The sequence below is a fragment of the Octodon degus genome, unplaced genomic scaffold (genome assembly GCF_000260255.1).
Source record: "Octodon degus isolate 3935 unplaced genomic scaffold, OctDeg1.0 scaffold00322, whole genome shotgun sequence".
NCBI lineage: Eukaryota > Metazoa > Chordata > Mammalia > Rodentia > Octodontidae > Octodon > Octodon degus.
In genome coordinates, this window is record NW_004524898.1 from 1,215,420 (window position 1) to 1,228,001 (window position 12,582).

Below are 12,582 nucleotides of genomic sequence, written 5' to 3' on the forward strand. Positions count from 1 at the left end.
CCCTCGGAGAGGGGGCTGCGGCTCAGGGTGGAAGAAGGAAGGCGGCAGCCGCAGTGGCTGCAGCACACGGGAGGAGGCTGGGCTTCCGTGGTTCGGCGCGGAGGTCGGCAACGGCCTCGGGCGACTAGGCACTTCGGGTATTTCCGTCTCCTGCCCGCTTCGGGTCTTCCTGCCCGGCCTGTCCTTGCGCCTGCGCAGTCCCTTGTTGCACAGCAACGGGTTTGGGGTTCCGGCTTCTTCGTCAGAGCTAAGTGTTTCCATTCGCCGAGATGACGTTTCTGCTGTCCAGCAGTCGTTTCCGGGAACGCTAGCCAGCCGGGCAGGAAGCGGTTCTCGCTGCCATCTTTGAGTGGGGCAAATGATTGCGGCTTGCTTTCAGCCAATCCATCTACTGTTGGCGCTGCAACGCGGCACAGGTGGGTCACATAACATTGTTGCACTCAGGAGTCACAAAGACAGAGGCTAGGAGAGGCCAGGGGCATTACCTAGAGGGTGCAAGTCGAGCACCTCCAGTGCCCCCTCACAAACTTAGACCCCTTTTCCTGGAAATTGCAACTGAGGTAAGCAACCGTTGTTCGAGGGGCCAAGGAAGGAGGATCACTGAGACCAAGAGTTTGAGGAGACACAATGAAACTTCATTCTTCAAACAAGCAGATCTGAGGCAACCCGCTCATGTCCCTTTTCTGCCCCTTTCTTGGACAGGAGCTTTCTTTCCCCAAATAAATATATTCTGCTCTTAAGTAAATAAAACGAGCAGACCTTGGGCCAGTGAAATAGCTCAGCGGTCTAAAGCCCCTGCTTAGGCAAGCTTAGGCAAAGCACCCAGGGCAGGATGAGCGGGCCAAAAAATCAAACAAACCAAGCCGACCTATACCCGAGATAGGCACAGCGAGGTTTACAGCCCAGAGTGGACACGGGATGGACCCAGAGTGAGGGCCAAGATGCCAGGAGAAGCACATGCCCTTGGCAGCGCTCTGCACCGTGATACACAGCTCTGTGAAAAAGGGAGCCGTTAGGCAGATGTTAGCAGAGTGCCTGTGGCCCTCTGGGTAGATTTGGGCTCGACAGTCTTCAGCAAGACTCTTCTGGATAGGATACACAGCACTGTCACCAAATAAACTGGCATTCAGGATTAGGACACCCCTCGCACAAGCACAGAGGCCCTTTTTGTCCCCTGGTTATCCCAGCCAAACGTCCTAGCATCCTTTCCTAAGCTCAGGAGAGCTGTGTACTGGAGAGGCTGGGCGAGGATGCTGGGTTTGGGACCACATGATTTCTACTGTTGGTCCTAGCCTCAGCTATCTGCTCTGTGCTGTTTTTTTTTTTTTCTTTCTTTTGGCAAGATCTTGCTAGGTAGGTCAGGGTGACCTTGGACTCACTTTGTAGCCTAGGCTGACCTGTAACAGCAGCCCTCCTGCATCAACCTCACCAGTGCTGAGATTGCAGGTGTATGCCACTGCACTCAGTTTGTGCTGATTATTTTCTCTTTTTGCGGTACCAGGAATTAAACTCAGGACCTTGCGCTTGCCAGGCAGGCACTTATTCTACTGAGCTATCTCCACAGCTGTGCTGATTATTTTCAGACAGGCTATTTCCACAGAACACTTGATGACCACACTGTGGTTTCAGTCCAATCTTTAGTGGTTCCTGTTGGCCAGCCTGGCCTGTGTGTGTACCCTCCAGTTCATTGTTGAGGTCCACCTACTAGTGCCCATCTAGGAGTGGGATATTGGTCCCCCAGTAAGGGATGCTGGATTACCCAGAGCTGGGCCTGTGTGGTGTCCAGCCTGGATGGCACCATCGATTAGGAAGAATGGGGTCATGGGGTCCAGACTGGGGAGGAGGGGATTGCCAACCTGGAACCAGAAACAGTTGTGTGTATAAGAGCTAATACAGGGAAGCCTGAGTTTTGGAGACGAGGGACAGGAGAAGGCAGGGAAGGGAATCTGAGGGGAGGTGCTGTGAAGATAGGTGGCTAGCATCAGGATGCTGAGGAATGACGTAGATAGAGTCAGAGGGACTGGGTTTGTGTGAGAATAACTTCGTGAACACAGCCTTGAGAGGAGCACTGTGGGGCTTAAGAGCCAAGATTAGGGCACCAAGTAATGGCCAGGCACATTGTTATCACTGTTCCACTGACTAGGGCCTGTGGCCTTCTCCTAGGTTCTTTTATTGGGGGGGAGGTGAGAGCAATATGGGGATTGAATCAAGGACTGTTCTGTTACTTTCTATACCTCCAGTCCTTTTTGTTTTTTATTTTTATTTTTTATTTATTATTTTTTTTGTTTTTTATTTTTATTTTTGGCAGAACCGGGGATTGAACTCAGACCCTTGCCAGGCAAGTGCTTATTCTACTGAGCCATCTCCCTGGCCCCCCTTTTTGTTTTTTTAAATTTTAAATTTATTTATTGCAGTACTTAGGACTGAAATATCCCCAGCCCTTTATTTTTTTATTTTTTAATTTTTATTTATTTATTTTTAGCAGAGCTGGGGATTGAACTCAGACCCTTGCGCTTGCCAGGGAAGCACTTATTCCACTGAGCCATCGCCCCAGCCCTCCTTTATTTTTTAAGGCAATTTTTTTTTTTAAATTTTGAGTTTTTAAAGGCCGAGTCTCACTATGTAGTCCAGGCTGGCCTCAAACTTGAGGCAATCCTCCTACCTCAGCTTCCTGAGTGGTGCGATTACAGGAGTATAAATGGGCAGGGTTGTGCCGAGCCATTTGAGACAGGTTCTTGATAAATTCCGCAGGTGGACTTGAACTTGGGATCCACCTCCTTTAGTGTCCCATGTGCTGGAAGCACAAACATGCACCACCATGCCTGTGTTATTTCTTAAACTTCAAGACTCTTGCTGAGTTTTTCAGCAAGTTTTCAAATCTTATGTGCAACCATACTGCCTCAGCCTCCTGAGTAGGAATTACATGTGTGCTACCGTGCCCAGCTCCTAGATTCCTCTTATAGCAGTGACTGTGGGGCTGAGTGGCTGTTCTGTCCAGGCTGTCAGTACTATTGATTGGCTGCTGGGCAGGCCATCACTACCCTCTGTGATTCTGCAAATTCTGGCCTAGCATCTTTGGTGATGGGAGGGAGTGGAGGATATGACTATAGGTACCAGAGACCCACTGTGTCACATAGGAGTGGCTCCTGGTTCAGGTTGACTTACATGCATTCCCTGAGGTCAGGGGCCTGACTTGTGATGTGGTGGGAGTTAACTTACAGTGATTGGCAATTGCAGCTCCCTTTGGAAGAAGCATGGACACACAGGCCTCATTTTGCTGATCTTGATACTGCACAGGCCAGTCAGGCTGACACCTGCACAGAATAGGACCTTGATCGAGGTCTAGAGATTAAACTGGACCTATTGCATGGGATCATTTGACTCCTGCTACTGGTACCTATTAGGAGGGGCAAGCAGATTGTCTGTCAGCGGTCTGTCCAGTAGAGGGAAGAGGGGCATGGTTAGGACACAAGAGGCAATGGGACAGTGTCCTTGGGATGCCAGGTCTTAATCTGTGAGATATTGGTGCCAATCTGTGTGTATGCATGTAAGCTTCTGTCATCTCACTGCCTGTGACAACTTGCTGAATGCCTGTAGTTGAAGACTCATCAGGATGAGGAACCTGTGGGTAATGAAAATGATCACCAGAAGGTGGAGAAACTGGCCATTGGCTTATAGCCTGTGTTCCCCACATTAGCTGGGATCCCATGTGCAGGGTCCTCTATCCTCAGTACTGCTGATTGTAAACATACAGGAACAGAAAATTTCCAAGTGTCTGAATTTCCAGGTAAAACTTTCCAGCCTTTAAACCCAGAAAATGGCTTCCTGGGAGTCTTAAAAACACATCCTCAGTCAGGATCTCTATTTCCAGCTGCCAGTTTAGTAGTGCTGTTGCATCTGATGGTTGTTGGCTGGCTGGGTTAGGGACTGAGCTAATTCAGGTCCTCTTGGGGGTGAACTCCAAGGATAGTTGTGATGGGAATGGGTATACAGTTTCAAGGCATCACAGTCCAGGCAAGGGGCCACCTAGAAACTTGGGAGCTGGGAGTGGTCCTAGTGGACCCAAGTGGATAGACCCTGGATGCATACCTAAGAAGACCCACAGGGCCACTGGTAGGGAGAAAGTTTTTAGCTGTGACTGCTGTGAGAGTGTGGTGTTAGTCTATAGTCATAGGGCTGGGGAGATGGCTCAGTGGAATAAGTGCTTCCCTGGCAAGTGCAAGGGCCTGAGTTCAATCCCCGTTCTGGGGGGAAAAATACAGCCATACTACCCTGAACACATCCAATCTTGTCTGAGAGTATTGTTAGTAGGATGAAGGGGATGGGACAGCTCAGGTGGGAAAGGCAGTATCACAGGAACTACCAGCACTGGCTTTGTTCAAGGTGGTGGACTTGATGAGCTTGGGAGGTCAAGAATCCTGGAGACTGGCCTTGGTGGTGAGGCAGTACAAGGGCTGGATTACCAGTTAAGCTCCTATCTTTGGGGCTGGTGAGAAAGCTCAGCAGACTAAGTGCCTGCTTAGGCAAGCACAGGGACCTAGGTTTCCCGGCATCACATGACACACTGTCCCCCACTCCCCACTCCCAGGGCATACTGAGCCGGCCACCAAGCCTGGGTGTGGTGGCGTACACCTGTAGTCTCAACACTGAGGAGGCTGAAAGCAGGAAGATCACTAGGAGTCCGAGCTGCATAGTGAGACCCTATACCAAATATATTAAAACAAAAAAACCTCCTGTCTCTGGGGTCCAGACTTGTCTACCTGGGCCTGTGCTGGGCAGGGACTCTACAAACAGGTCCCCCTCACCTGAATCTGTGAGGGACTGGTGCCACTGGGGCTAGGAGGAGAGGAAAGGCTAGTTCCATCCAGTATGGCAGCAGCATCATGCAGTCATGATCCTGAGAGCAGCACATTTGTTACATATATACACAATTCTCAACCAGGTTATTGGAGTCTCAGAGATTCCCATGACTGCCCCATTGGGGGCAACCTAGGGCCAGTCAAGCGGTAACAAAGCCCACAGGCCTTCGTGCTAAGACTTCAGAACCAACTCTGTAGCAGCGGCTTCTCCTTCTATGGGATTCCTCCTAAATTTACCTCCTGGACAGTTTGACTACCCTTTTCAATTCTGTACCAGCCAACTGCTGCCTCTATGCTAGAACCTGGTTGGTACAGAGAACATTTCTCCTCTGGGGCTTGTTTGTGCTATGTGCTCCAGCGACACTGGCTGCCCCACAGAAGGGCAAGACTCAAAGGATGCACACTGTACAGGTGACACCAGTGGTCTCTGTCCCCCGTTTATTGAGCACTTTCACGGCCTGGCCCACGGCATGCGGCTACTCTGTGCTGTGCACACGCTGGTGCTGGAGGAGCTTGGTGCTCTGGTGGAAGCGGCGGCCACAGTCCTGGCAGGTGAAGGGCCGCTCCCGTCGGTGTGTTCGCAGGTGTTGCGTGAGTGTGGGCCGCTGGCGGAAGGCCTTGCCGCACTCGGGGCAGGCGTAAGGCCGCTCACCTGTGTGGATTCGCCTGTGCTGTGCTAGGTTGGCGCGCTGACGGAAGCGCTGGCCACAGTCGGCGCAGGAGAAGGGCCTCTCACCCGTGTGCACGCGCCGATGCTCGGTGAGCCGCGACACCTGTGCAAAGCCCAGGCCACAGTCAGCACAGCGGTGCGGCTTCTCGCCCGTGTGCGCGCGCTGGTGGCGGGTGAGCTTGAGCCGCTGGCTGAACCGCTGGCCACACTCGGGACAGGCGAAGGGCCGCTCGCCAGTGTGCATGCGCAAGTGCTGCGTGAGTGTGGGCCGCTGGCGGAAAGCCTTGCCACATTCAGCGCAGGCAAAAGGCCGTTCGCCCGTGTGAATGCGCCGGTGCTGTGTGAGGTTGGAGCGCTGACGGAAGCTCTGCCCACAGTCAGTGCAGGCAAAGGGGCGCTCGCCGCTGTGCACGCGCCGGTGTTGCAGTAGCACGGCGCGGCGACCAAAGCGCTCGCCACACTCTGCACAGCCAAAGCACTTGTCGCTGGTGTGCACCGCCTGATGTTCCAGTAGCACTGCCCGGCGTGGGAAGCTCTCACGGCATTCACTGCAGGGGAAGGGGCCTGGGGGCTCGGGTGTGCCTGCAGCAGTGGGCGGTGCGGGGTGCACATCTGGGGGATCGCCGTGCACACGTTGGTGCTGCAGCAGGTTGGCGCGCTGGCGGAAGCGCTGGCCACAGTCTGCGCAGTGGAAAGGCTGCTCGCCAGTGTGCACGCGCCGGTGTTCCTCCAGCCGCGTGCGGCGCGCGAAGCTCTGGCCGCAGTCGCTGCACACAAAGGGCCGCTCCTCCGAGTGCGTGAGCTGGTGGCGCAGCAGGTGTGAGCTGCGGCTGAAGCTGCGGCTGCACTCGCTGCACACGAAGGGGCGTTCACCTGTGTGGATCTTCCGGTGCCGCAGCAGGTTGCTGCGCTGGCTGAATACCTTGCCACATATGTCGCAGTGACCGCCTCGGCCTGTCCCGGTTCTCAGGCTCGGCCGGCCCCGGCCCCGCACTGGACGCCAGCGATCAGCAGCCTGGCGGGGGTCTTCATCCGCGCCAGGGTCGCTATTGTGGGAGGGCTGATCCAGGTCCCAGGGGACTTGGACATGTGGGCTCCGCGCTGCTAGCCCCGCGGAGTCACTGTCTGTCTGGATTGAAAAGCCTGCACAGAAGGATCCCCTCCGGAGAGAGGGCCCTCTGCTGAGACCCGCAGCCTCTGTTAGTGCAGGCTTCCCTGAGGGGATGGTGGGACAGAGCCCAGGATGAGGAAGAAAGATGGGGTGTGTGTGAAAATTTACCTTGTCTGCTTAAGCCAAGGATGGGGTGGGTGCCAGGACAAAAGTGGGCAGATGGCAAGTCTAGCAGAAAGAGATGGGGCATGAAAGCTAGGCTCCTGGGCTTCACCTGGGGCACACCCGAGCAGACTGCGCAGGGACTCTGGGAAGCTGAGTCTGCCCACAGGACCCTGGACCTGCCTGTGACTAACACAGAGGACTGCTCTGCAGGAGGAATGTGGGCCAGCCACACCCACCATGCACATTCTTGTCAGAGACTGGATCCGGGTGTGAAGCCAGGGTGGGAGAAAGGAAGCCTGGAGGATTATACTAGGAGGACAGAGTAAAATGAAAACAAGTTTAACAAAAAAGGACTGAGAGAGTGAGGGCTAAAGTAGATCAAAGAAAATCCATTAGCCATCACAGAAAAGTTAAACAAATTTCATCAGGAGCCTTGAGATAGCTCACAGACTACAGCGCTTGTTTAGGCAAGCTTAGAGACCACGTTCCATCCCTGGCACCACATGCGGTGCCAGCCCCACCCCCAGGGAGGGCTGAACTGACCAGAGTCCAGCATAGTGGCACAGGCCTATAATCCCAGTGCTGGGGAGCAGGAGGATCACTATGAGTCTGAGCTTTGTAGTGAGACTCTGTAACAACCAAATACACTTAAAAAAAAATCTAAAAAAAAATTTTTTTTTCATAAAAAAAAAAATCAACAAAAATCACCTCAGGGTCAAAGACAAGTTAGGAAACTTCCCACAGGTAAAGAGCTAATTAACTCTCTAAGAGTCTCAATAAATTAAGAGAGACCAATAACCTGACGGACATTTGGCCAAACCATGTCAAAAGACAGATGTAACTGTTTAAACGCATAAAATATGTTCAGGCTGGGGCCAGGGAGATGGCTCAGTAGAATAAGCGCTTCCCTGGCAAGCACAAGGGTGTGAGTTCAATTGCCAGTTCTGCTAAAAAAAAAAAAAAAAAAATCCAAAACAAAAACAAACAAAATACACTCAGGCAGTCATCCCTCCTTCTTCATTAGCTACTTTTTTTTCTTCTTCTTCTTCTCCTTCTTCTCCTTCTCCTTCTTCTTCTCTTTTTTTTTTTTGGTGGTACCGGGGATCAAACTCAGGACTTTGTGCTTGTTAGGCAGGTACTTGTGCCACTGAACTATATCCCTGGCTTCAGACACACTTAGATCTAGTAATTCCTTTTTTTAAGATATGGTCATGCTGTGTCCTTCAGCCTAAGTGCTGAGATTACAGGCATGTGCCATCATGTCTAGCCTGGTCTAGTAATTCCAGTTGCCCTTTTAGGAGTTTCAACAGTTGTGTACCTCCTTGTGTTAAACAACCTGTGTGTAATTTTTATTTTTCTTGTGGTATAGGGATTAAATGGAGTTCACTGCACTGAGCTATATCCTAAGCTCCTTTTTAAATTAATTACTATTGTTCTTATTTTGTGGTACTGCGTGTTGAACCCAGGCCTTCACAGTGAATTGTATTACAAGTTCTTAAAAATTTTAAAAATTGTGTGACAAGTTTTTTGCTAAGTCCCTAAATTGCCCAAGGCTTGGTTCAGACTTGTCCTCCTGTCTCAGCCTCCAACAGTGCTGAGATTACAGACATGTGCCACATGTTTGCCATGCAGTGTTTTCCAGTGCACCAAAGTGAACCGCAAAGTATTATATGTCAGCAGGACCGTGGATGGACAATGTCTGTTCAGTGATAGGTATAGAAGGCTGTGTAAAGACCTAGGGTGCTCCCTGCTGTTCTCTGAAGAAAAGACAAGTGAGGCATGAAAAATGCCAGGCGGGGGCAAGGTGGTTAATAGGCAGCTTTTTACCATGAGTGGATTTTTTTTTTTTTTTTTTGTATTGATTATTGAAGTCAAGGCCTTTGCACTGAGTTACAGCCACAGCCCTTTCCTGGTTCCTTTTCAATTGTTTTGTTTTTAAATTTTGAGCTTGGTGTGGTGGTGCAGCTTTTTTTTTTTTTTCGGAACCGGGGATTGATTTAGGCCCTTGTGCTTGCCAGGGAAGCGCTTATTCCACTGAGCCATCTCCCCGGCCCTGGTGCAGCATTTTGGAGGCTGAAGCTGCAGAGTTTAAGGTTACACAACCAAAAAAAAAAAAAAAAAGAAAAGAAAAGAAATGAGTATGTGTCTCAACAGTTATGCAGTATGTAACTGCTTAACTATAGGAATAGTTTGAAGAAATGTACTCATAAGTGATTTTGTTGTGTGGACATCACAGTGATGGCTATGATGTCAATAGCCAATCTTCCTGTGTATGTGCCAAGGATGGATGATCACATGTGGTAAGGATGTGCTCTACTACTGAGCCATACCTCTAACCCCCATAGTCAACATAATCATTTTTAGGAGATCTGGGCAGGATCCTGGTTTGTCCTTGCCAGGGCCCTCTGCTACGTCAAAACTCCTTCTGTTCTGTCCATCAACCTGTTCTTCATGTCACAACTGTACCTTCCCTATCCTGATACCTGACCAGAAGAACCTAGGATGCCAGGACTGGGAGAGGATGCAGGTGTGGGAAACACAAACTTGACTCTCAGAAGGTTTATGGTGCTTGGGAGGAGTCATGGGGTCCAAGGCAGAGAGTGGTCTGGGAAAGAGGGAAGTTTGGGGACCTGGAGAAGGAAGCCTGTTTGGGCTAGGTGCAGGGTACATGAATGTGGGGGCCCAGACCCACCATAGCTTATGTCTCACTCACCTGGGGAGAAGAAGCCCCCAGCTTCCTCATGCCACAGGGTCCCAGAGTGCTCCCTCCATAAGGGCCCCTCAGGCCCAGTGTCACTGTGGGGAGAAGTCAGCTCCAATGCGGTCCTATATCCCTGAAACCACAGTGGTAATAGTTCATCTGTTGGGTGGGCATAGGGAAGGACCTACTGGCACCCACCATGGAGGCTTGGGGCAAGGAATGGGTCACATCCTGTGTGGGGCTCACCTGGGCCTCCTCAGGTAGGAGAGAAGGTGCAAGTAAGGGCCCAGACTCCAGCAACTCTAGGGAGAAAAAGTGAAGTCAGATAGCCTCAGGACATTCCCACCCTACCACTCTTTTCAGGTGCCAACATCCAGGTGCCAAACTAGGCAAGAGGGAAACCTAGGTGAGATCTGAGGGCAGGAGAGGGCAATGTGGGGTAGGTGAGAGCCTGGACTGGGCATGGGGCACAGGAGAGGATGCTAGAGATCCAGGGATCAGGCTACTGAGGGCAGGGGTGGGCCTATGTTGAGCCCCTGCAGCCCAGTACATCCAGGAGGGCCATGTGTGTGTGTTTACCCAAGAATGGCTGCTTGGGGAAGGGGCTGAAGGCAGATGGCACACCCAGAACTACAGAGTCCTGCCACAGCAGCACCCACCTATACACCAGCCTACTTCATAGCTGCCAGTGATGTCCTTCACTGATCTGACACAAATAAATCCTGGAGTCTGCTCCATACTGGGGGAGAGCGGTAGAAATGGGGCTATAGCTTCTAAGGGACAGAGATAATTGGACTGAAGGGAAACCTGCTTGTCTAGGAGGTGAGGGCCAAGGGCACATGGAAACCATTTCATCCAGTAGGCCCAGCCCACGTTGCCTGGCCTCACCTGGCTCCTCTGTAACCTCTGGTTCCTCTTTCACCTGAAAGCCCAGCTGCAGTTCCTGAACAGCCCCAGGAGGTGTCTCAGGTCCAGGGTCTGGAGTTTGAGGCTTGGCTTGAGGTGAAGGCTGGAAGCTGGAAGACTCCATCTTCTCTGACAGGACCTCCTGGCCCTGCACTTGGACTGTGACCTGGGGAGATGTCCCCACCAAGCAGAGAGTGGGACTGGGCACAACCATGGTGGGGTGCATGGGTACCACTCCACTTTAGGACCCAAGTCTACTTGGTCAATACTGATTGAAAAGGTCCTTCAAGATTCTACCTCTCAGCTAGGCGTGGTGAGGCATGCCTATAAATCAGCACTCGGAAGGCTGAGGCAGGAGGATCGTTGCAAGTTTGAGACCAGCCTTGGCTATAAAACCAGGCTAGCCTGAACTACACTGCAAGATGCTGTCTCAAAAAGACAAAAAAAAAAAAAAAAAAAAAAATTCCTACTCTGGTAGGCCTAGAGCATGGAACAAAAGGACGACCTGCAGGTGCCCTCTGTTACTGACATCTAGAGCTGCATAGTTCCCTCCCTTTCTTCCCTCACCTTGCAGTCTGTATATACAGAGGCTTTCAGCTAATGCAGGAAAGGGCTGTGGAGAACCCTCCTCCCCTTGAGTCTTACACAAGGTGGCCACTTCTGTACTGTGGCGTGTATGTGTCTGTGTGCACACATACCCCAGTGTAAGACAGTGCTCCAGCCCTGACCTTCCATGCAGCCCACTGACTTACCCATCTCCGAGGCCTGCCTAGCTCCCATCGGAACCTGTCGACCAAGGCAGCAGCCTCTTCAGGGCTACTTGGCTGCTGTTCTTGCACGTAGACCTGGATCTCAGGGGGTAGCACACCCAGGAACTGCTCCAGCACCAGAAGTTCCATCATCTGCTCTTTGGAGTGCAACTCCGGCTGCAGCCACTGGTGACACAGCTCTCGAAGCTGTGCCAGGGTCTCTTGAGGACCCACTGCCTCCTCATAGCAGAATCCCCGGAAGCGCAGACGTGCAGCCTCCGGTCTCAGGTCCCATAAGGTAGCCACCTCCTCTTCCTCAGAGTCCTCCAGCTTCACCATGACAGGTTCATCATCTTCTGGGGGACCTAGCATGGTGGGCCTCATCTGGATCACCAGGCCAGGTCTGCAAGGTCAGTGTCTATACCTAGTGAAGGAAAAGAATGAAGGTGCTGCAGTAAGAACAGACTGACAGTGAATGCATGTTGAGAATGTACTGTGTGCTGTATTGTTCAATCCTCAGAAGTGCCCCCACATGGAAGGCAGAAGAAGAAAAAGACACACAGATCTCACCCCAGGGACTTTTCCTGGCCTTTCCTCCAGCTTGGCCTGTGCAGAACCTCTGCTAGCCTCCTACTCAGAACAGCCTGCTAAAAGCCAGGTCTGGTGTCCACACTTCTGTGATCCCAGCACTCAGGAGGCTGAGGCAGAAAGATCATAGCGAGACCCTGTCTCAAAAAAACAATAAAAAACAACTTGAACCCAACTGAACTGAACTGAACCAAATCAGTAACAAAACCAGGCTGCTTCTCAGGCCTAGATAACACCTCTCTGCGTTATATGCTGCTCTTCAACATTAGCAACCTCATCTCTGCCCTCAGCTCTCCTTTTACTTGGTGGATGGCACCTGTGTCACCTACAATCTGGTATCAGTGCCACTGCTGTCTCCTGGTCTCTGCACCAGCCACTCACTATAGTGTCAATGCTTCCACTCGGTTTCTCTCAGACTTGACCCCTCATTCAGGTCCCACTGTCATTCACTCCTAGCTTGGCTCCAGGGCCATCTTGCCATCTGGTCCCCCATCCCAACCTGTGTGTGGCCCTACCCTACCAAGTGCTTCCACCCAAGCCCAACTCTTCATGCTACAAAACGCTCCTTAGGTCCCTGACTGACGTGGGGGTGGGAGGTCAAGGCCTGAGAACACTGGGCCAGGATCCTTCAAGGGCAGTTCAATATTCTGATCCCGCCCATTTCAGGCCCTGTGCCTCTGAACTGCAGTTGGGGCCTTCGTGCCAATGATGCTATTAACAGGATAGCATAGCAGTCATCCACCTTCAGGTATCATCGATTTCGAGGGCCGCCTGATATCAAGAGTAAAATCTCGGGGCTGGGGAGATAGCTCAGTAGAATAAGCATCTGCCTG

The 12,582-nt window shown here is 51.7% G+C and overlaps 1 protein-coding gene and 1 long non-coding RNA gene across 4 annotated transcripts in view; one reads left to right on the forward strand and one right to left on the reverse strand.

The window, feature by feature from the left end:
* Positions 1-5,159: 5,159 nt before the first annotated feature.
* The window catches only part of Mzf1 (myeloid zinc finger 1), a 7,940-nt gene continuing 517 nt past the window's right edge, over positions 5,160-12,582 (reverse strand). Inside the window, exons 1-7 of one of the 3 annotated variants that reach the window (XM_023708011.1) lie at positions 11,732-11,875; positions 11,165-11,585; positions 10,395-10,578; positions 9,753-9,808; positions 9,519-9,639; positions 6,809-6,868; positions 5,160-6,672 (exon numbers count right to left, since the gene is read on the reverse strand). In XM_023708011.1, the coding sequence (XP_023563779.1) occupies positions 5,336-6,672; positions 6,809-6,868; positions 9,519-9,639; positions 9,753-9,808; positions 10,395-10,578; positions 11,165-11,545 (2,139 nt within the window). In that variant the 5' untranslated portion in view covers positions 11,546-11,585; positions 11,732-11,875 and the 3' untranslated portion in view covers positions 5,160-5,335. Of the gene's footprint in view, positions 6,673-6,808; positions 6,869-9,518; positions 9,640-9,752; positions 9,809-10,394; positions 10,579-11,164; positions 11,586-11,731; positions 11,876-12,582 lie in introns of those variants that run through there. The other 2 variants (XM_023708010.1, XM_004647757.2) reach the window with 2 other exon arrangements.
* Positions 8,446-12,582, forward strand: part of LOC111814465 — a 15,147-nt gene continuing 11,010 nt past the window's right edge. The window contains exons 1-2 of the long non-coding RNA XR_002819446.1: positions 8,446-8,456; positions 9,361-9,363. This is a non-coding gene — a long non-coding RNA (uncharacterized LOC111814465). The remainder of the gene's footprint in view (positions 8,457-9,360; positions 9,364-12,582) is intronic.